Raw genomic sequence first — 23,023 nt, 5'->3', positions numbered from 1 at the left:
TCACTCTTCTTTGACTGCAGCCTGAGACTGAGATGTTTATTACCTGCAGCCTCTCCCTTCCTAAAGCTTTCTGTGATGTTGAGCGGCCTTCCTACTTTTTGGTGAAAACCAACTCTTCTTGCTCTATTCCTACCCATTGACTCCTCCCCAGAGGGGCAACGGGGTAAACAATCATCTGGGACTTTTCACACTCAACTCAAAATCCTGTTTCCACTTGAGAAAGTTGTTTAGAATCTCTGAGCCTCAGTTTTCTGATCTGTAAAATGTAGAGAATTGTACCCATCTCATAGGCTTTATAGGAGGAGAAAACAAATTGGTTAGGTAAGCACCCAGCTTCCCTTGACCACCGTGGGTGAGGATAAATCTGCTTTCCCTTTTTTTGCTTTCTCATCTTTATCCCCTTCCCCTTTATTATCCCCTCTTCTCCTTCCTTCCCCTGTAGACTTGCCTATACATTCTATCCTTGAGCAATCTCATCCATTTTATTCTCCCCGAAGATAATCCCAACTCTGTATCAGTATTTTCAGTCCCAAAGACTGGGTATGGGTTCTGGTCCTGGATTTTCAATCAAAAAATAACGTGTTCCAGGCTCACAGAATTCCTGTCATCTTCCTTATTTCCCCAATTCTCTAAACAGTTCCCTTCTGCTGATAGTGCCACAGGCATAGAAGAAGGAACATAATGTGCACCAGTGCTGCCTGCCCACCAAGCCCTGAGAAATCTTCTGCAGCACCTCCTGAGTGGCCAGCATCACCACCTTCCACTGTTCAACCTCGCTGGTCTGCCAGGACCTCTCTCCACCTTTGGTCTCTCTTAGCCTGTTCTTGCTCATTCTCCCTGGACTCAGCTTCCCAAGGTCATAGCTCGAGTTCTGGTACTTCCCAGCTCAGTACTTTTTCACAGCTCCCATTACCTGTAACTGAGCCCTCAACTTCTTAGTCACAGCCTCTACCTTTAAGCCCTGATATCCTGGTCAGTCTTATTCCCCCACAGCATGAGTCCCATGCTTCCATCAGAGGCAATTGCTCAGCGTGCCAAGAGCACACCCTTGCACTCTGCTGCCTTCATGTCCTTTGTTCCCGTGCTTTCTCCTCACCCTTCCATCCTCTCCTTGCTGAGCTCTTGCCCATCCTGAGACCCAGCTCAAAGCTTTTTGACACTTGTTGATAAAGCTGGTTCCTTCCTTAGCCCTCTCCTACCCTGAACGTTTCTGTCTCAGGTTCTTTCCCTGGCTCGTCCCCAGGGTCCCACTGCAGCACTTCTTCCCACCATACACTAGGTCAGCACTTTCCACACTGTTTTATCACAGAAGATATAAATAACAATTTGGTACACAGGCAACACAGAATAAATGGATAGATCAATTAATCACTGCAAGAAATGATCAGCCTTCAATCACACTCATTTATAAATTGAGAAATGACTTCATTAAGTTGGATCCTCATACCAGGTGTCTTATCATGTTTCTTCCCATATTTTGCTTTCACTGCAGCACAATGTAAAATTTTACTTCTCAAGGGTATAATATAGTGAAGAGAAAATAAAATGTAGACTTTTTTGTTGTTCCTTTGTTTGTGTGAGAAAATAAAGTCTTCATCTTCTCTTTGAAGTCCTCGACTTTTTCCTTTGATTTAGGCACCATCTAAGAAACACAACACTCTGCTTTTTATTAAAATTTCCTTTTTTTTTTTTTTGCAGCCAGAGATCCATAGAGAATACCAGGCTCACAGTAATGTTTAATTTGCAATAAGGGATGAATAACATCACAAATGTGTGTTGAATTTATCAGACACAGACCAGCAATCATTACAGATGAGATATATCAATGATGATAAATAGTCTATATTTCCCTCTCCTTCGCGCATCCATAGTCTCTCCATGCCAGTTTCTGGCATTCCCAGTATGCCACATATTCCACACAGGCATATTATTGCATAAGAACAGAGATTTTGTACAGAGTTAAGTGTTTTTCTTGCATATAACACAGCTTAGATTTAAAAGTCAATAGCGTTATTATTCTTGCTTGTTGTACATGCATTAATACCTCCAGGAACCCAGGGTTCCATAGAGTGTAGTTTGTAAAACTTTGTCCTAGTATACTTGCCTTTGTTTACATAATTTCAGCTATTACCGGCCAAGCCACAGATCTAACATCCTTCATGAAAATCTTCCTTGGTATTGCTAATTTAACAGTTTTGCATTTCCACAGCTCTTGGCATTGATCACTATGGAACTGGGGAAGGAAGACAGAAAGGGAGGGATGGAGTGGGGAATCTTACTAATTCTTGCGGAATTTCTGTAAATCTGTTGTTTGTGGTGAAAGTGATACAAGAGAAAGTTCTCAAAATTATTTAGTCTGCAATTCCTTGATAAAATCAAATATGGATATACTTTAAATTTTTAAATTTTAATCAAAAGATGTTTTTTGTTTTTTCATTTCTTAAAGTTTTATTGAAGTATAGTTGATTTACAATGTTGTGATAATTTCTGCTGTACAACAGTGATTCAGTTATACATATACACACATCCATTCTTTTTTAGATTCTTTTCCCATATAGATTATCACAGAATATTGGGTAGAGTTCCCTGTGCTATACAGCAGGTCCCCATGGGTCAGTAATTCCATATACCACAATGTGTATAAGTCAGTCCCAAGTCCCCAGCCACCACTCCCCTCCTCACCCCTCACCTGTCCCCTTTGATAACCATAAGTTTGTTTTCAAAGTCTGTGTCTGTTTCTGTTCTGCAAATAAGTTCATCTGTATCTCCTTTTTTAAATTCCACATGTAGGTGATATCATAGAATGTTTGTTTCTCTGCCTGACTTACTTCACTTAGTATGACAATCTCTAGGTCCATCTATGTTGCTGCAAATGGCATTATTTCATTCTTTTTTATGGCTGCATTCTGTGACTAAGTCACTTAGCCGTTTTTACTGAGACCAATATTCCTGGTATAAGTGTAGTTTTACAGGGTTTGCTCTCAGGGAAACTGGTATTTCTCTCTTCTCTTACTACCTACCTTGGTTTTCTGACAGTTTCAAAGAAAGCATGGAGAAGTCATCATACTCTGATTGGCTAATAAATAACAGTGTTGCTGAGCTTGTGGCTTCTACAGGCCTTCCAGTGAACATCAGTGATGCCTACCAGGACCCCCGCTTTGATGCCGAGGTAAGAGGCAACGCTGGTGCAGTCTTAAGGTTCAGTTGTCACCTTGTTGATAGTTTGCTGGCTGGAGCAAAAAGGGACATGTTACTCCTGAGTTTACTGGCAATTCTCCATCTTTCCCCTGTGCTCTGATTTTTAGCAGCACCTCCTGCTGATAGGAAAGATTCTTCTCTCTACCCTGGTTTGTGGCAAAATGGCTATAGAGTTTCATTGCCTGTGTTTGAATCCTTGCCAAATATATTGTTACATTTTGCATGACTCCGAACTTTATATAAATTGAATTATGTTGTATGTATTCTTCTGGTACTTGCTTTTTCACTCAGTATGTGTTCTTGAGTCACATGAATTTGTAATTCATTCGTTTATTTTCACTGCTGCAAAATATTCCATCGTATGAATAAGCACCACTTTTTTATCCATTATAGTATTGATGGACATCTGGATTCAGTGTTTCACTGTTACATACATAACTGCCAAGGACATTCTTAGCTCTCTAGACTGATGTTCTTTTATGATTGGGAACTTTTTGTATTAAACATATAATTAAACCCATGCATTAAATATACCAATGCATATTTTATATTAAACTATGCCTTGGGAATTCCCATTGTGGCTCAGCAGTAACAAACCCAACTACTGTCTATGAGGGCGTGGGTTCAATCCCTGGCCTCACTCAGTGAGTTAAGGATCTGGTGTTGCTGTGAGTTGTGGTATAGGTTGTAGAAGCAGCTCGGATCCAGCGTTGCTGTGGCTGTGGCATAGGCCAGCCACTCTAGCTCTGATTTGACCTCTAGCCTGGAAACTTCCATATGCCAGGGGTGCAGCCCTAAAAAAAAAAAAAAAAAAAAAAAAAAGATGTGGTTAATAATAAACATGTGTATATAACATAGTTATTTCCCAATAGTTGCTAGAACAATTACCATATTTTAAGAGATTGCTCCCAAGAAACAGTACACTGGTTTCTGTTATTGTTTAATGTTGATTATGTGGGCACATTGTGCTGATACTTAGAATATATTAAAACCGTATAGATTCTGACTTGGCAGAAATTTAAATTCTAAGGTAGTATAGAGTGTCATACAGATAAATTTACATGAACTTATAAAATGCCTCTGCACGTGTGTGTGTGGTGTGGGTATTCAGTAAACTCCGATATTGAATTACTAGGTTGCCAAGCTAAGGTCTGAAGAATAACAGGAGTGCTGTGGTGAGGAAAGGTGAGGAGACGTGTATTCCAGGCAAGGCTGAGAGTTTAGGGACTGAAAAGAATTCATGTGGCTGGAGGGCCTTATAGATGAGGCTGGAGAGGGAAGCAGGTCGTATTACCCATAGGCTTTGAAAGCTGTGTTAAGAAGCTTGAGTATTTGGAGTTCCCTTGTGGTGCAGAAGGTTAAAGATCCTGTGTTGTCACTGCAGCAGCTCAGGTCACTGCTGTGGCGTGGGTTCGATCCCTGGCCCAGGGACTTCCATTTACTATGGGCATGACCAAACAAACAAACAAACAAACAAAAAAAAAAAAAAAAGGAGAAGGAGAAGAAAAAAGCTTGAGTATTTATATTAGGCAACAGGGAGCCAGTAGTTGAGTTTTAAATGGGGGAGAAGCAGGAGTTATACTTTGGAACAATTGCATTGGCTGTAGAACAGAGGATAACTGAACATTTAGTATGAAATTAGAGCTGGTCTATGACTCCAAACATAGACAGGGATTCAGTCCTAGTGTCTCAGACTCCACAGCCCTACTTTGAATCCTGCCCTGAGCTGTCTTCACTGTCTGGAATCAGATACAACAATGGTAGGAAGGTTGGAATCCAGGTCGAATTGAAAACTTCAGCCAGATCTCCACAATCTCTGCATGGAAATCTTAGATTCTCTAAACTTACCAAGTTCTCTATAGCTTCCTAGAATTCTCTTCCCCCAGGCTACATCATCTTCATGTTTTCTATTCATTTTTGAGCATCAGGCTGAGATGCTCATACCTTGGAAATCCTTTTGTGAACTCCCTGTCTGTGTTGGGGGTCTCACCAGTGTGCTCCCTTAGCTGTCCCAGTGCTGACCACCCTGTAGCTCTTTTCACTGCTGACATACTATTTCTGACCTTTGAGATACCTTCCTTGAGAAAATACACAGTCCACAGCTTCTTCAGTTCTTCTTCTGTGAGGAAGGGCACCACTGCCTTGGCTCTGTGATTAGCAGAGTGAACTGGTTTATAGGTGTCAATATTTGTATGCATTAGCTTTTTTTTTTTTTTTTAGGGCTGCACCTCCAGCATATGGAGGTTCCCAGGCTAGGGGTCTAATTGGAGCTACAGCTGCCAGCCACAGCCACAGCAACGTGGGATCTGAGCCATGTCTGTGACCTACATCATGGCTTATGGCAATGCCGGATCCTTAACCCACTGGCTGGGGCCAGGGATCAAACCCACAACCTCATGGTTACTAGTCGGATTCATTTCTACTGCACCACAACGGGAACTCCCTGCATTAGCATTATGATTGGGTTAAGATTGATGTTATAAGTTTAGCCTTTTGCTGTGTTTCTTCCTTCCTTCATTTTAGACAGAGAATACTGAAGAATAGATTTCTAAATGCACAGTTTTATGAAGAGATGCTCTCAGTGTTCTATTATTAACATCAGTAATAGCTGGACAAAGTGGTCAATTGGTCAATTCCAACCCCAAATTGTTGATTCCTACCCGAAATCACAGTGCTAAATTTGGTATGGATTGCTGCCATTCTGCTCTTAGCCTTTGGACCATAGAGTCAAATTCTGGGAGTCAAATTTGCACCATTTTTAGAGTTGATTCATAAGACATATGCAAAAGTATAACAAAATGTGGTAAACAGCCACTACTCAGTTTAAGAAAAAGAACATCATCATTACTTTTGAATCCTTGTGTTGATTTTCCCTAATCCCATCTCCTTTATTTTCCCCACAGAGGTAAACCGCCATCCTAATTTGAGCTTAACATTTTTTCACTTTCCATATAGTTTCATCACATATATTTGAATCTCAGCCAAATATATTATTACATTTTGCATGTTTCTGAACTTTATATAAATTGAACTATACTGTATGTTTTCTTCTGTGTCTTGCTCTTTCATTCAGCATATGCTCCTGAGTCATATGGCTTTGTAATTCATTCATTTATTTTCAGTATTAAGTACTCCATTGTATGAATAAGCCCCACTTTATTTGGTAGAGTGTTGATGGAACTTTGGATTCAATGTGTTGTTGTTACGTTCATAACTGCCAAGGACATTTTTATTCCTGTCTCCATGTGCGCATGGAGAAAAGTTTTTCTAGCATCTATACCTAGGAGAATGACATGCACCTTTATCAGTGAATAAAAAGTTCTTGGCCAATCATTGCTTTTTTTTTTTTTTCTTATGAAAAACAGTATATGTAGCGAGAGCAATTAATATCACATAATACTTCTTGCTAGTACAAAATAGTGAGCCTAAATATCCTATATCCTTATGACTACAGGCAGACTCTTACCACATATCTTCCTGATTAGTGATATGGCTGTTTTACCTTTTTCTCTGCATTTACAGTCTATTCCAAAAAGATAGCCTGCCCCACTACTATAAAAAGAACAATGTGGGCTCTCAAGCAAAAATGCAACAGTTAATTCTGTGGGATTGAGCATAAAAATTTCATGCCCTGATCCAATAGTTAGAAGCAATGATGTCTGAAGACAGTAAAATGTGGTAGGTTAAGCAGTGACCATTTTGTGAAATCACCTTCTTCCCTATGATAAAATAAAGCAAAACTTAGACCATCACAATTTCTTGGCCTTCCACCCAGAATGCTTTCAGTTTGCCCACATAGCTAATACCAGATTTTAAACACAAATCTGAAGCTACAATATACCAGGGTTTTTATATGTTCTATTTGCTAAAACTTAGTTACTTTAGGTTTCCCTTCTCATCCCGAGGGGAAAAATTGGAAAAGAATTAATCATTGCAGAAGGAGGTGAGAAGGAGCAAGAGAGGGAGAGAGAATTCTGCCTAAGTACAGGTAGTTAGTAGATTTGTCCTACAAATGTGTGTATATGTTATAGTGTGTGTGTGTGTGTGTGTGTGTGTGTGTGTGTGTGTGTGTGTGATTATCACACCAGGAGAAGCAAAATTATTTCTCTGCTTAGGCTTCCTCCCTTCTCAAGAATATTTTGCCTCAGTGCAAGTGTCAACTGCATATGTTAATAATGAATGAAGCAGATTCCAGACTGAGCCTCAGCACCCTCCCAAGAGGCTAAGAGGCTCTCAGCCTTCACCTCATAAAGCCTGATGTAAGATGTTATAGCTCGTAAGATAAAGGCAGTTATTTCAGATGTTTCACTTAATATATTCACTTAATATTTTCACTTAATATATTTCACTTAATATTCACTTAATATATTATATTTTGTTTTTTTTTGTTGTTGTTGTTGTTTTTTTTTTTTTTTTTTTTGTCTTTTGCTGCTGTTGTTGTTGCTATTTCTTGGCCGCTCCTCAGCATATGGAGGTTCCAGGCAGGGTTGAATCGGAGCTGCGGCACCGGCCTACGCAGAGCACAGCAACTCGGGATCCGAGCCGCGTCTGCAACTACACTACAGCTCACGGCAACGCCGGATCGTTAACCGCTGAGCAAGGCAGGACGAACCGCAACCTCATGGTTCCTAGTTGGATTCGTTAACCACTGCGCCACGACGGAACTCCTATATTTTGTTAATATATTAAGTGTTTCCCTCAAGATTAAAAAAAAAAGGGGGGGGTTCCCATCATGGCTCATTAGTAACAAACCCGACTAGTATCCACGAGGACACCAGTTCAATCCCTGGCCTCGCTCAGTGGATTAAGGATCAAGCATTTCTGTGAGCCGTGGTGTAGGTTGCAGACTCAGCTTGAATATGGCGTTGTTGTGACTGTGGTGTAGGCCAGGAGCTGTAGCTCCAATTCGATCCATGGCCTCGGAACTTCCACATGCCACAGGTGCAACCTAAAAAGAAACCCCCGCCCCCCTGCAAAAAAAAAAAAATACTGTGTGCTTTTTTGTTCTCTGTATTCACTGACTTTCCTGAATAGTTTAAGGCTGGTTAACAAAAATGATAATTTGCAGAGAGATTTCATGGGGAATTGTTTTCAAAGCATTTCCTAGTTTTTCTTACAGGTTTTCTTAACACAGCTCTATCTCCTGAACACTGGTATTTTTTTTTTATGATTTTTGTCTTTTCCATTATAGTTGATTTACAGTGTTCTATCAATTTCTACTGTACAGCAAAGTGACCCAATCATATACATATATATTCTTTTTCTCACATTATCCTTCATCATGCTCCATCACAAGTGACTAGATATAGTTCCCTGTGCTATACAGCAGGATCTCATTGCTTATCCACTCCAAGTACAATGGTTTGCATCTATTAACCCCAGATTCCAAGTCCATCCCACTCTCTCCTCCTGCCCCTTGGCAACCACAAGTCTGTTCTCCAAGTCCACAAGTTTATTTTCTATGGAAGGGTTCACTTGTGCTGTACATTTGACTCCAGATATGAGTGATATTATGTGGTATTTGTCTTTCTCTTCCTGACTTACTTCACTTAGTATGAGAGTCTCTAGTTACATTCATGTTGCTGCAATGGCATTCTTTTTTTCTTTTTACGGCTGAGTAGTATTCCATTGTGTATATATACTACATCTTCTTAATCCATTCATCTGGTTGATGGACATTTAGGTTGTTTCTATGTCTTGGCTATTGTGAATAGTGATGCAATGAACATATGGCTGCATGTGTCTTTTTCAAGGAAAGTTTTGTCTGGATATGTGCCCAAGACTGAACACTGGAATTTATCCTAAATTTCTTAATGACTCAGTGGTTTATTAGGGCAATTTGAATTCTCTTCACTGAATGTGAAGAACCCTAATTCGTCAGACAATAGTGATCTAGAATAGCACACCCCAAAGTGGATTGGCCTTATTCTAGGGTTTTGTACTGTAGGAACATCAGCTTTCAGCTCATAGAGGTTTCTTTAACTTACAAGTGAGGAAACAAAGACTCAGAGAGCTGAACTGACTTGCCTAAGGCCACACAACTTCCTTGAGACAGGATAGGGAACAGACTGTAGACCTTCTGATTCTTAATTCACTCCTCTCTCCCTGTGTGGCCTTTCAAGGGGCCCACCTGATGAGGGGGGCTGCCTGCAGAATAGTCACACACATACACACACACACACACCATCATTCTGTCATTCCTCTCTCTACACAGACCCATGAATATATGGCCACAGACCTGCCTTTTTGTCCTGTCTGCCACATTCACTGGCTGGGCAGTCCTAAGCATATTACTTGCATACATCTTGTAGCATGTAAAATTTTATATTAATATATTGTAAACTAGGTAGTCCTATGTAAATATAAGGTGCAGATTTTAATCTGATTGAGGACTAGTTTTTTGGTTCTGAGGAAGTCCTAGAAGCAGGTTCTGAGGAAGTCTTTACATAGAACTGCAAACCAGCCAACCTGGATCATGGACAAGCCAACTTTACTGACTTCTTCCTCCAGAGACCCCATGGAGGAGGATGGAAGATGAGGAAAGTCTCCAGCCAAAGAGGGGGGTTAGGGTGATTTTTCGTTGACAGTAAAGAAGGGATGATGGCAATAATCTGAGAACTTGCAGTTCTTCTAGAGAGCCAGGTCTCTCCCTGTCTGGTCAGAGGAGGAACAATAGTAGGTGTTAGATACAAAGGTAGGGCAGCTAGCTGCATGCCCTGTGGCCTTAGGCTGCCTGGGGAGATGTTCATATTTCCTCCCTATAGGGACCCATGCTATGTGGCCCTGACTCTTCACAAGAGTGACTGGCTAGACATCCAGAGGCCAAGTTACCTAGGCACATTAGGGATGATCAGATTTTAGGAGCTGGCTCCACTGCCCAGGCCCTGGCAACCCACCAATCCTTAAAACATAAGGCTAAAAGCCAGTGGTTTTTAAGAAAAAAATTATCCTATCAAGGTTTGCTTTAGCTGTATATAGTTCAAGTGGAAACCCCATTTCCAATTTCTGTGTCTTGCCTACCTTGTAGTAAGCTCTGGTAAGTCCTCAAAAAGTCTACCCAAAGTTATGCAGCAAGGGAATGACCCTTATGCTCAAAATCTCAGTTTTGAAACTATCAGTCTTCCTTTTGATAGAAGCTACAAAGGGCAGTCTTTAATGTGAGGTAAACCTCATCCCAGGTGCTGTCAGACACTTGCTGGGAGGGCTATGGGGCAAGTAATCATGGTTGTCCACCTGCTGTGTGTTCTCTTTGTGGTTGTTTTACATATTTAATGGGCTTCCCTCCTTGTGGTGAACAGAATGACTTAGCAGGCAAGGCGCAGTGATTACTTGCCTTCTGTCTGCCTGTTTGAGTTGACTCTTAGGAGTGGTGCCTGCTGGGCTTGATAGCCTGTGTGGTTTTAAGGCCACACTCCTTGATTTATGGGTGGGAAATTATGACAGAAGGGTTATATAAGATAGTCACAGAGCCAGAACCAAATTTCTGAGGTTTAAACTCTGCAGCCTTATGAAGATCACTCTATATTTATTATGTTACAAGATTCTATGATCCTTGAAAAAGATGCAAGACAGAAAAGACCTACTGAATAGAACTGATTATATTTATTTATAGTGGCTCATGAAACACTCATGTTCATGAGTTATCAAGCTAGTGGGTTTTGTAGTCTAATCAATCATTTGCTCCATGGTAGGGGTATGCATGCTTGGCTCCTAAAGACATTGACAAGAATATCATGTGTATTAATTTTCTTTTGCTACATAACAAATCACTACAAATTCAGCAGCTTAAGGCAAACACCAATTTATTATCCATGGCTTCGGGAGGTCTGGCATGATGTCACTGGTTTCTCTGCTCAGGGTCTCCCAAGGCTGAAAGCAAGGAGGTAGACAGGTTGCACCCCCATTTGGTCTTGGCATTCTTTTCAAAGCCCATTCACTCATTGGCAGAATTGAGTTCCTTGCAGTTATAGACTGGGGTTCCCATTTCATACTGACTGCTGGCCAAAGGTCTGTCTCAGCTCCTAGAAATTGCACTCAGACAACATGGCAGCTTACTTCTTCAAAGCCAACGGGAGAATCTCAATCTACTTGGCTCTCACAGAGGCCAGGAGTGACTTGTGTAATCATAGGAGTGGCTATCCCATCCCCCTATGCCTTATAACTTAACCTAATCAAGGAAGTAGAGGTCCTATCATATTCAAGGTCTTGCCCACCCTTGAAGGGAGTGGATTACACCAGACTTATACAAAGTGGAAGGCAGGCAGATGCTAATCTCAGAGACTATCTTTAGAATTCTGCTAACCACATTATAATAAAGACTAAAACTGAGTCCATACAAAATGTCCCACAAGAGAATCTCTATGTCCTGATATGGAAAAATGTCCACAAGAACAAAAGCAAGTCATGGAGGAGTATGTTTAGAATAAAGTATAAAAGTATGTGTAGAATAATATATGTAGGTATATATAGATATATATATGCACATATTTTTCTATTAGACACCTCAAACTTAACATGTCCTAAACAGAGCTCACAGGGTTTTTTTCTCCCAAGCTTGCTTCTCTCTCTGTTTCCCCATCTCTCTTAAGGCAGCTCAATTCTTCCTGATGCTTATGCCAAAATTGTTATAAGCATGATTCTCTCATGTTGCACATCTAACTCATCAGGAAGTCCAACTGGCTCTACCTGCAAAACTTATCCATAACCTGACCACTTCTCACTACTCAACCAGTTTCACCCAGGCCCAAGCTACCTTTATTTCTGGACTGTTTCAGGGCATGGCTCCTTAATCTACCTCTTTGCTTCCATTCTTCCCCCCTACACTCTATTCTCAATACAATGGCTAGAGGTTTTAATTTTTTAGTTTTATTTTATTTTTATTAGAGTTGATTTATAGCTTTGTATCAATTTCTGCTCTACAGCATAGTGACCCAGTCATACATATATATACATTCTTTTTCTCATATTATCTTCCATCATTCTCTATCCCAAGAGACTGGATATAGTTCCCTGTGCTGTACAGTAGGACCTCATTGTTTATCCATTCTAAATGTAATAGTTTCTGATCATATCACAACTTTGCTCCACAAATTCCTCAGTCTCCTTATTTCACTAGAGTAAAAGCTATACTCACAATTCTTTCAGAGTCTTACAGTGCCCTACACAATGTCACCTCATTGTCTACCCCCAGTCCTCACCCACACTTCTCTAGCCACACTGATCTCCTTGTTATTTTAGAAGGAGATGCCTCACATACCTACCTCATGTATGCCTTTGCACTGGCTACTCCTCTGCTGAAATAGTGTCCGTCTAATATCTGCCATGGCTCACATCCTCACCTCTCTGAGGTCCTCCTTCAAATGTTAGCTGTTAGGAAGGTCTAGCACCCTTGGTATTTCTAAACCTTTTTATCCTGCTCTTTTTTCCTATAATTTTTTATACATTCTAACATCTAATGTATTTACTTTTTTTTGTATTGTTTACCATCTTTCTCTCAGTAGAATGTAAGCTCAGTGAAGGTAAGGATTTTCAACAACCAGTAGGCATTATTGTTGAATATTTTCAGTATTCTTGAATATATTATCTGTGTAATTTATGAGTATGTCATATATTATTGAATATATTATAAATCGGTATATGAACAAATTACATATTTGTAGGAAAAGATCAGGAAGAACCTATCCCAAATTGTAAATAGTTGTCATCACTAGAGATAGCAAGATTATAGCTTTTGATTTTAACTTAAAAATTACATGAGTGTGTATATATAGTTTTTGTAATCAGGCAAAATTATAAAGATGTTTTAAAATGTTAGCCCTTTATATCATATGTGAAATTATGTTTTACCAGGCTGTTGTGAGCCCTCTGAAAACCATACACTATTACTCAAAACCAGAAATGAAATAATGCAAGATCAATGTAAATTAACTTGCCTTGCTGTATCTTTGGAGCTTTCAGATGGACTATTTTCTATTGCCCCCATGAACGTGGAGCACTGATTGGATTTTATTCTAACTAAGATCCCTGTCTGAGATTGTTCCAACAACATGTATATAAACCACATTTGCAGATGACCTGCCATTGTATCAGATGTCTTCTCAGAGTGCATACTCTATTTACAAATACTTGCACCATGAAACAGTTATTCTGGCCTTGCTTTTAGTCAGCATTGCACTTGTGAACTCAACTCCCAATAATTAGTTCCACTCTAACACATCATCTCTGAAGTTTTCTGCCCTTCTTTTCATACTAAACTCAAAAGAACACCTTAGAGCCAATACACTAATGCACAGCAAACCATTATTTAGTCAATATAAGGTATGCTACTCTGTTGCTTAATTGAGTATTTCCCTCCATTTGTATAGTTATGGAGAGAATTTTCAGAGCCATTACATGCAGGGTTTGTTTTCTGCCTGCAACAAGAATGAGCAATCAGACCCGGTATTTAAATAGGAAAGGTTCAGCAAGAAGAATGGCAGAAAATAACTAAAAAGTAGGGCAGGCCTTACGCTTGGATGGTTTGGTGATCTCTGTGTTACAAATTCAGGAGCAGTGGAAAGCCCATCAGCACCCAGATCTCCTCTGCCAAGGGGGACTGGTGCCCAGAGTTACACAGTTAAATCTAAGGCTAAAGTGTCATGGTCCTAAATCTGTCACTCTCCAATCCTGTGCAGTCCTTCCATGTAAAGTTCTTTTTCTGATTTTTTTTTTTTTTTTTTAATGAAAGCCTGTTAGAGACAACTTAATAGTTCTTACCCCTGTCATGTAGCACTTAAAGATAATGGGACTTCAGGTTCTGAGATCCTTTGGCTTAGAGCATTAAAGCCCCTTTCACCCGTCAGATCTTCACAGCAAAGCACGTCTGCAATCTGGCAGGACAGCTCTTTTCCCATTCTCTGTAACGCCTTCTGGTCTGTCAGTTATGCTTCTGTTACAAAGGAAAATGTGCAAAAATAAAACCATTAGGAGATAGTGCTCTGTGGATCTGCTGAAATGCATTTGCTACTGGTAATTTCTCAGTCGCTGATACTTAGAGTGAGCCATTTTGAAAGCCTTCTCTGAGCGTAGGGTTTGGTAGGGAAGATTAGACAAAGGATATAAGATTTCCAGATGACCAGGAGGATGAGGATTGTTAGGAGGATTACTAAGACCTGGCTAGGAGGTACAGTGGGGAAGCTGTGGGTAGTGAAGACCCATGTGGGTCACAGGTTTCTCAGAGTAGAGCAGACTTTTGCTGCATCAGTGGTGGAGACGATGCCTTGGCTCTAAGCCCAAAGGTCAGTTATTTTTTTAGGAGCGCTTTTGTTGGGAATTTAAGGAATCATTTGCCGGTAGTGTTCCAGAAGCCATTAGGACTGCTGCTATGTGCAGATGAAGTTGGCATAAATATATGCCTCTCTGTTGTTTCAGTGAAATCAGGGGACCAACTCAGAACATCTCCTCCCTCAGCTTGTCCTCCCAGCACAGCATTTCTCACTGTAGATTGGCATCTGGGGATGAAGTATTACTTTAGGAGTTGCACATATCGTTCTAGGGAACAAAAACACATGGCACCTTAATGAGTAGTATTATGTTATCACCAATTCTTTTAGCATTTCCTTTGACAGCCCTTGAGAGGCTGGAAAATATGACAAATATGTTTTGATGGCTCCATGAGGTAAACCGTCTTTAATTATATCCATTAACTGGAAAGACCCAAAGAGAACAAAGACAAGGCAAAACTTTTAGTATATGTATCCTTAATTGGAAAGAACTAGGCACCCACAGACAATTTATTTCTTTTAATGGTAGCCTCCTGGAAAGGCTTAGTCTCACATGGTTTAACGTTTGGGGCTCTAATGATGTGAATTTTAAACTAAGAATGATTGAACAAGGACCCTGTGGAAGAATGGAGCAGATAGTTCTGGGAAGATAATTCCTTTCAACACCAGCCATGTTTACATTTGTAAAACACCTTACAAATTTTGAAACCCTTTAACACACACGTTTTCTCATAAAACAACTTGAAAAATAAGAAAAAGCAGAAAGAAGAAACAATGAGAGGGTCCTGTAACGTCAAAATCTGAAAACACCCAGTGTTAAGTGTTTTGTGTGCAGGAGATAAATATCGATGACAAAATTGAGGCATGCAGAGTTTTGGTGACTTGGTTGGGGTTGAGATGCCAATAGATATTTTGAGCTCCATTGAGTCCCATGCAATCAGGAGACTTGGATTATCTGATGCACAGAGATGATTCTTTCCTACATACTTTCTTCTTCCTCTTTATCCCTACTGAGGATTCACTCTTCAGAGGCCTTGTGCTTCTCCCACAGGCTTCATTTCCCCTCTCCTTCTCCTCCAGCCCTTGCAGAGGGTGCTTTATTCTCCCATGCCTTACTGTTTCATATAGTCATGTAAACTAACCTGCATTAGTTTAACTTTCCAGAAACAAAAGCCATTGCCACAAATAGATAACTAGGGGATTATCTTAATGATCTTACAATCGGAAAGGTCACTCCCGTCATACTCTGCCATCTCTCCTTCTTCTTCTCTTCCATCTTGTTGGATCACGAAGCGTGCTAATCCTCACCACCCTGTTTTCTTTGTTCTCACAGTCAGTTAGTGCTGGGCCCCCGCTTCCCTCCCTTAGCCATAGTGGGAATGACGAACACTCTCAGCACTCTTGGTCACCTCTCCTTCCTCCTCACACAAGGCTCTGCTCTCTCAGTGTGGCCTTCCTCTCTTCCAGAACCAATCAGCTGACTTCCATTCTCGATCCCATTCCTTTTTTTGTTGACCGTCTTTGCCTTCCATTATCCTTCTGTGCTACTTTATCCAACAGCCCTTCTTTAGAGCTTATCCTCTGTGACTATTCTGCAACATTTGACATTGTTCTTCCCCTATAGTTCTATTTAGAAAATAACTTTTCTCCTGTGTACAAGTAATTCATTACCTAAAATTTAGAAAATAGAAACAGTCATTTAAAAACTCCCAGAGGCAGATTTCTTTCACAGTATATATAAATATATCAAATCATCGTATTGTGTACTTTCAGTATGTTACAGTTTTGTCAATTATACCTCACTGGAGCTGGATGAAAAAAGATAAGGGTTGCCCCGAAGTGAGCAGCAATAGATGGATGAATAGGTAGAGTAAGAGGATTTTTAGGGCAGCGAAACTACTCTGTATAATAATATCTGGTGGATATATGTCATCATAAAGTTGTCAAGACCTAGAGAACATATAGCATCAAAAGTGAACCCTAATATGTATGGACTTTGGATGATGATTCATCATGATGAATCAGTATGGGTTCATCAGATGCAACATCCTGGTGAGGGATGTTGATGGGAGGGAGGTGCAGAGGGGACATGGAAATTCTCCTTTTGAAACTGACAACACTAACGGCCTGAACCTAGCCAGAACACAGTTTGGGGCTTGAGCCCACGTGCTGGAACTCGAACCCAGCCAAAACCCAGATTGGGACTTGAACCCAGCCTAAAGCCAGATTGGGACTTAAACCCACAGTTTTATGTTAGAATTACTCACCCTGTGTCTGGACTCACCAAGGTTCAGGTTCTTTATGCCTCCGAGCAGAAGGAATTCAACGAGCGACAAAGTGATAGACAAGAAACATATTTATTAGGATAGGACGCTTTTGAGAGATGCAAATGGGCAGACAAAAAAGCTCTGCCCCAAGGATCTGGTGGGCCATAGTTTTATCATCCAAGAGGAGTGGGGGTTGGAAAGGCCCTCTCTTCCTTTCTGGGAGTAGTAGCTCCTCCTTAGTATCCAGTAAGGTGTGTATTCAAGTCAGCTGTAGGGCGGTCCTCAAACTCTTGCCCTTCTTTGGAATCTGAATGCAAGCCTCATCCTATCCCCCACCCTATGACCTGAGGCAATTCTCTCATTTCCGCTAGTCTAGCAAGCCTGCCTTGTTCTGATGGCTTTCTTGAGCTAAGAGTGGTCTCCCACATTCTCCAGGTTTCCCTCTTTATCTATGATCCCCTATTGGGACTTCTGCAACCACCTTTGCCTAGTTTATCCCTATCACTTTTGCTCTCATTTTGCTATGAACCTAAAACAGTTTTTTAAAAATAAAGTCTATTTTAAAAACAAAGAAACAAACAAAAACTCCCATGGGCAAACAATTCAAAGGGAACTATTGTGGTGATAATTTTTCCAGGATTTTTCCAATGTATATAATAGGTGTTTGTATACCCACTAACACCCACACTCTTATCACCCCATATGTTAAATTTTTCCCTGTTTGCAGGTATTCTTCTATAGCTTGATTTTAATTAGATGGATAATACTTCATTGTGCTATGACTTAACTTCACTGACTTCAAATCCCTCCAGTGGAATATGCAGGTTATTTCTATGTATCATTATCATAAATAATGCTATGGTTCACACCTTTATATGTAAACTTTTGTACATAGCTATGATAATTACCATAGGATAAATTCCTAGACATAAAATTGATAAGTCAAAAGTATTTATACTTTTTAGACTCTGGAAATGTGCTCATCTATTTCTAGAAAGGTTGTAGCAATGTGTTCACACATTAGAAATACTATAAAGCCTAAGCAATGAGTTAAGTATGTATGAGCTTTGAAGTTCTTTCCCAACCCTCTCACTGACTGCATCTTCTTCTTCCTGCTCTAAATATTGTGTCCCTTCATGTTCAATTTTTTTGTCTTTTTTATCTTTTTATTGGACAGGTTTTTTTCTTGATGATTTTACCCACTCAATTAATACCAGTTTCTTCTTCTGTCATTCCCTTCCGTTGCCCTCACAATTGTTATGTGAATCGTTTCCCTCAAACTTCCTATGTCCCCCACTTCAAGGAGCTCCCTCACCCCTACTCAAACCAGGAATCTTAATGTTGTCTTTTGTAGGGATGGAAACACACATGTCCTCACCTCCCTAGAACAAAAATCCTTTTGGGAAAATAGAACTTTTTTTTTCTCTTTTTTTAGGGCCACACCTGCAGCATATAGCAGTTCCCAGGCTAGGGGTCAAATCAGAGCTGCAGCTGCCGGCCTACACCACAGCCAAGCAATGCTGGGTCCTTAACCCACTGAGCAAGGCCAGGGATCAGACCTGCATTCTTGTAGATCTTAATCAGGTTTGTTTCCACTGAGCTACAGTGGGGACTCCTACAACAATTTTTGGTAAGCAAAATTTTCTTTTATTTCACAAACAGCCAAAGTTTTGTTTTTCTTACCACCAAGCCTCTCAGGCTGCCACTTTCCCTGTTCCTCTTACTCACCACATGTTCCCTTCCTTCTTGGACTATGACCTCCTCCTTTAGCTGCTTCAGATTTCCTAGGAGAGTTTAGCTAGGGACTATGGTTATCCCAGAGTTGGTAGAGGCGATTGTGCCTACTGGTCAGTGCTAGTACAGGACCACTGGCAATTATGTATGACCCTCAGCAAAACAAAACACACCCAACCACTCTAGTGCTGCACTGGGCAGCTCAAGTCTGCAGGTTACACCTCCCAAGGCCTCACTTAAATCTACTTCTTTCTCTTTGTGCTCACTAGCAGTGCTGTAAATTCAGACTCTCTCCTCAGGGAGGAGAAGAACACCACTTTGTTCTTTTGGAAGATAACTTTGATGGATGTGTTTGCTATTGTCTGGCTTCTTTTGAACCAGTCTGTCCACTTTCAAGGCAGTCCATCTCTCTAAGTCTTATCTGATGAGAAGGTGTTAACAGCACCTACCTCACAGGGCTGTTTAAACAAGTATATGCAATAACGCATGTGGAAGTGCTGAGCAAGGTACCTGTCATCAAATGAGCAGTTAATAAATGTTGACTTATCATCATAATTGTCACCCTCATCTTCAAGAACTCACTTTTAAGGAGCTAAAACTTCTCCTGATTTCTTTAAGCACAGTTAGTTGCTGGCTTTTCAGTAGTGTTTTAGACACTGATTTTACTAGACTGTGAGCTCCTCAAGGGAAATAACTATTTGAATTCATTTTTACATCTTTAACAGCCAGCATTGTGTCTTATGCATAGGGGGTGGTAAATAAATACATGTTGAAAGAGTGTATGGATGATTGATTTATTATATGGATTTATGCCCTCGTTTTTGGTTTTGTTTTTTCTGGAATTCTTAAAAATCAATTGATATGGAGTTCCCGTCGTGGCGCAGTGGCTAACGAATCCGACTAGGAACCATGAGGTTGCGGGTTCAGTCCCTGCCCTTGCTCAGTGGGTTAACGATCTGGCGTTGCCGTGAGCTGTGGTGTAGGTTGCAGACACGGCTCGGATCCCGCGTTGCTGTGGCTCTGGTGTAGGCCAGTGGCTACAGCTCCGATTCAACCCCTAACCTGGGAACCTCCATATGCCGCGGGAGCGGCCCAAGAAATAGCAACAATAACAACAACAACAACAACAACAACAAAAGACAAAAGACAAAAAAAAAAAATCAATTGATATAATTCACCCTATTAACAAACAGAAAAAGAAAAAAAATCACATCATCTAAAAATCACATGATTAAAAAGGCATAGAATGGAAGAGTAAGATGGCATAATAATGTGCCTAGAAAATTCAAAGCACTCCAGATATTAAAGTTAATAATTGAATTTAGCAATATACACTCAAATTATACCTCTATATATCAATTTACAAAAATCAATTATACTTCTATATGTCAATTAAAAGCATTAGAAAATAAATTAATAATACCAGTTGTAATAACACAGACTTTTAAAATACCAGGTACAAATTACTCTTAAGTCCTCTGCATAGAAAACTATAAAGCTTTTCTTGGAGAGCTTTTAAGAGCTCTAAATAGAGGGATCTTTGCTGGTTGTAATACTCAATTTTATGAAAGATGTCAATTCTTTCCTAAATTGATTGATAAATTCAGTAGAATCTCAATAAAAATCTGTACTGTGTATGTGTATGTGTGTGTGTTTAAACTTCAAGTTGATTCTGAAATTATATGGAAATGCCAAGGGCCAAAAATGATTAAGACAATCTTAAAAAAGGGCAACGTTGAAGAATTTACACTACCAGATACCAAGACTTGGTATAAGACTTTATTATTTGAGGCAAGATGGTATTGTCATAGGATAGATACATAGATCAATGAGGTAGAATAGAGTCCAGAAGAAGAGCCGTAAATGTATAGACTCTTGATAATGAAAAAAGTGGTTCTGGAGAATGATGGTGAGAGGTATTTTTCTCCCCATAATTAGTTCTAGGTCATTGGATACACACACACACACACACACACACACACAAATTTTGATTATCAGCTTACACTATACTCAAAAATTATTTTCAGCTGTATTGTAGTTCTAAGTGTGATAGTTAAGATAATAAAGAATCTAGGGAACTAATAGGAGAATATCTTCATGAGCTAGGGATGGTGAGAGCTTTCAAGAATAAGACCAAAAAATTACTTTAAGAAAGAAACTAACATGTTGGTATCAAGAGTAGAAGACATCTAGAAAATTAATTCCTCAGGGGAAAACAAACAAAAACATCCAAATATAAAATTTAGCTGTGTAAGCTAACTTCCAACTTCAAATTTTTAAACTATGTAGCTGTTAACTTCTACAATGAATATTTTGAAATATAAAAATATCTTTTTATCCCAACAACCAGAATCCAAAACTTAATATCTTTTTTCTCTGATTAGATTAATATGACAGGTTGACCTTTATCACCAGAGGTCAAGGTCATATCAATTCACTGACACCCTTTTAGTCTTTAGTAGCTCTTATCTAACAGTTCAAATATGGACCATTGGTTTTAATATTAGGTGGAGCTTGTTACTGAATGATGTTTCCTATGCTGATAATTGTACATTTGCATTTCAGATATCTCTCCTAACAATCTGTGAAGGTGCAAAAATATTGTTGAACCTCCACATTTACCTTATCCTTTGCAACTTCAATTTTTATATGATTTTACAACATATGTAATAAATCAGTAGTGTTAGAAATATGGAGTATCAAAATAAATACACATATAGCAGCATTGTAGGCTCATTTTCTTTTTTTTTTTACTAACAGATATACTCAATCAAAGAGAAATATGACCCCTAGTTTAATTAAAGTGCTTTAAATACTCAAAGCAGAAACAGTTGCCAGAATTCTTGTCTGATGACCAAGATAGTTTTCCATCCCACTTTCTGTGGCTTCAGGAATTGGTGGAGGTTGGTTCTTGTCTGATGACCAGGATAGTTTTCCATCCCACTTTCTGTGGCTTCAGGAATTGTGTGGGGTTTATTGGTTGATTCGTCTTTAGTTAGGGCTTGATTTCCTTGAGATGTTCATTGTGATGTTTTAAATGAAAAGAGACAGGTGAGTATATATATGCATTAAAAATTACATTATGGAGTTCCCATTGTGGCTCAGCAGAAATGAATTTGATTGGCATCCATGAGGATGTAGGTTTAATCCCTGGCCTCGCTCAGTGGTTAGGGATCCAGCATTGCCATGAGCTGTGGTGTAGGTCACAGACATGGCTCAGATCCAGCGCTGCTGTGGCTGTGGCATAGGCTAGCAGCTGCAGCCCCGACTCGACCTCTAGCCTGGGAACTTCCATATGCTGCAGGTGTGGCCCTAAAAAGAGAAAAACAAAATTGGATTATATCTTTTTAAAAGTTATTTTAAAACATTTGTTGTGAAGAGTGGTAAGCTCTAAGTCAGAATGGATAGATGATATTTAATTTTAACTAATTACTTTTTTATATCCTAGGCTGACCAGATATCTGGTTTTCACATAAGGTCTGTTCTCTGTGTGCCTATTTGGAATAGCAACCACCAAATAATTGGTAAGACATTACTTAAATAGTTCAAACTTCTATAAAGAAATGGAAATTATTTTAAGACATATCAGATATCTTTTTTATATGTCCCCCTTTTTATGACCAGTACTCATCAACTTATGTCTCAAACTCCTGTATAATCTCATAGGTGTAGACTCCTAATGAAGCAATGTTAATCAAGACTGTGAACAAATATTTATCCCTTTAAATAAGAACCAATCATTTTGAAGGTAGAGGGGATTTCAGAAAGCAGCTAATTGAACTCTTATTTTACTCTGGAAATTGAGGCCCAGAGAGAGAGAGAGAGAGGAAAAAGACTTGAGTTGGTAGCAGGGTCCCAAATAAAACTCAGGTTTCTTAACTCCTTGTACATTTATATATTTACACTATGCTTGTACACATGGAGTAAATCCAAAGAAAAAAGGACATGCATTGTTATACATGTATTGAACATGAATCTTTCTGCCTAGATGGCTCCAAAATAGATTATACTTTCCCTAGAATAAGGGAATCGTGGGCCAAAGCAGTTTCCTTTTTCTGTCCCTCCCAACTCCTTTGCTTTCAGTCTGGAAAAATCTCAAACATAAGAAAGTGGTCTAGGCAAGAAGGGGTCAGTAGTTGAGAAGTCAAAAAGGATGAAAACATAAGTTAACTTATTGAAACACAATGAAAATGTGGAGTTTTTTTCTAAGATATAAAATGTAACCAAGATATTTGGTAACTAATGTACGTATTTGCCTCTTTGCTCCCCCCTAAGGTTGCCTCTTAAACTCTAAGATATTGCTATTTACCAAATGATTTAATATTCTGTATATATTGTTGCAACTTGAATTCTAAGAAAAATTTTTCATCTGTCTGCCTAATTTGCAGAAAAATATTAGTACATTACTGAACAGAAAGAATATTCTAAGATTTGAGAATTTGAGCCCCTAGTACAAAGCAATGAATTACATCATGTATAGAGTTTCAAATGTATTTAAGTTTAAAGACAAGAGAAAATCCATGAAAAACACCATGAGATATCTGTAGATGTCCAGTGGCAATT

The 23,023-nt window shown here is 39.5% G+C and overlaps 1 protein-coding gene across 2 annotated transcripts in view; it reads left to right on the top strand.

Annotated features, from left to right (window-relative positions):
- PDE11A (phosphodiesterase 11A) overlaps nt 1-23,023 on the top strand; it is a 418,185-nt gene that overhangs the window by 222,159 nt on the left and 173,003 nt on the right. For both annotated transcript variants that reach the window (XM_021076417.1, XM_021076416.1), the window contains exons 6-7: nt 3,037-3,169; nt 21,909-21,984. In XM_021076417.1, coding sequence (XP_020932076.1) covers nt 3,037-3,169; nt 21,909-21,984 — 209 coding nt within the window. The remainder of the gene's footprint in view (nt 1-3,036; nt 3,170-21,908; nt 21,985-23,023) is intronic.

The sequence above is a fragment of the Sus scrofa genome, chromosome 15 (assembly GCF_000003025.6).
Source record: "Sus scrofa isolate TJ Tabasco breed Duroc chromosome 15, Sscrofa11.1, whole genome shotgun sequence".
NCBI lineage: Eukaryota > Metazoa > Chordata > Mammalia > Artiodactyla > Suidae > Sus > Sus scrofa.
Note: the sequence above shows the minus strand (reverse complement) of the source record. Positions and strands in the feature narration are given on the sequence as shown.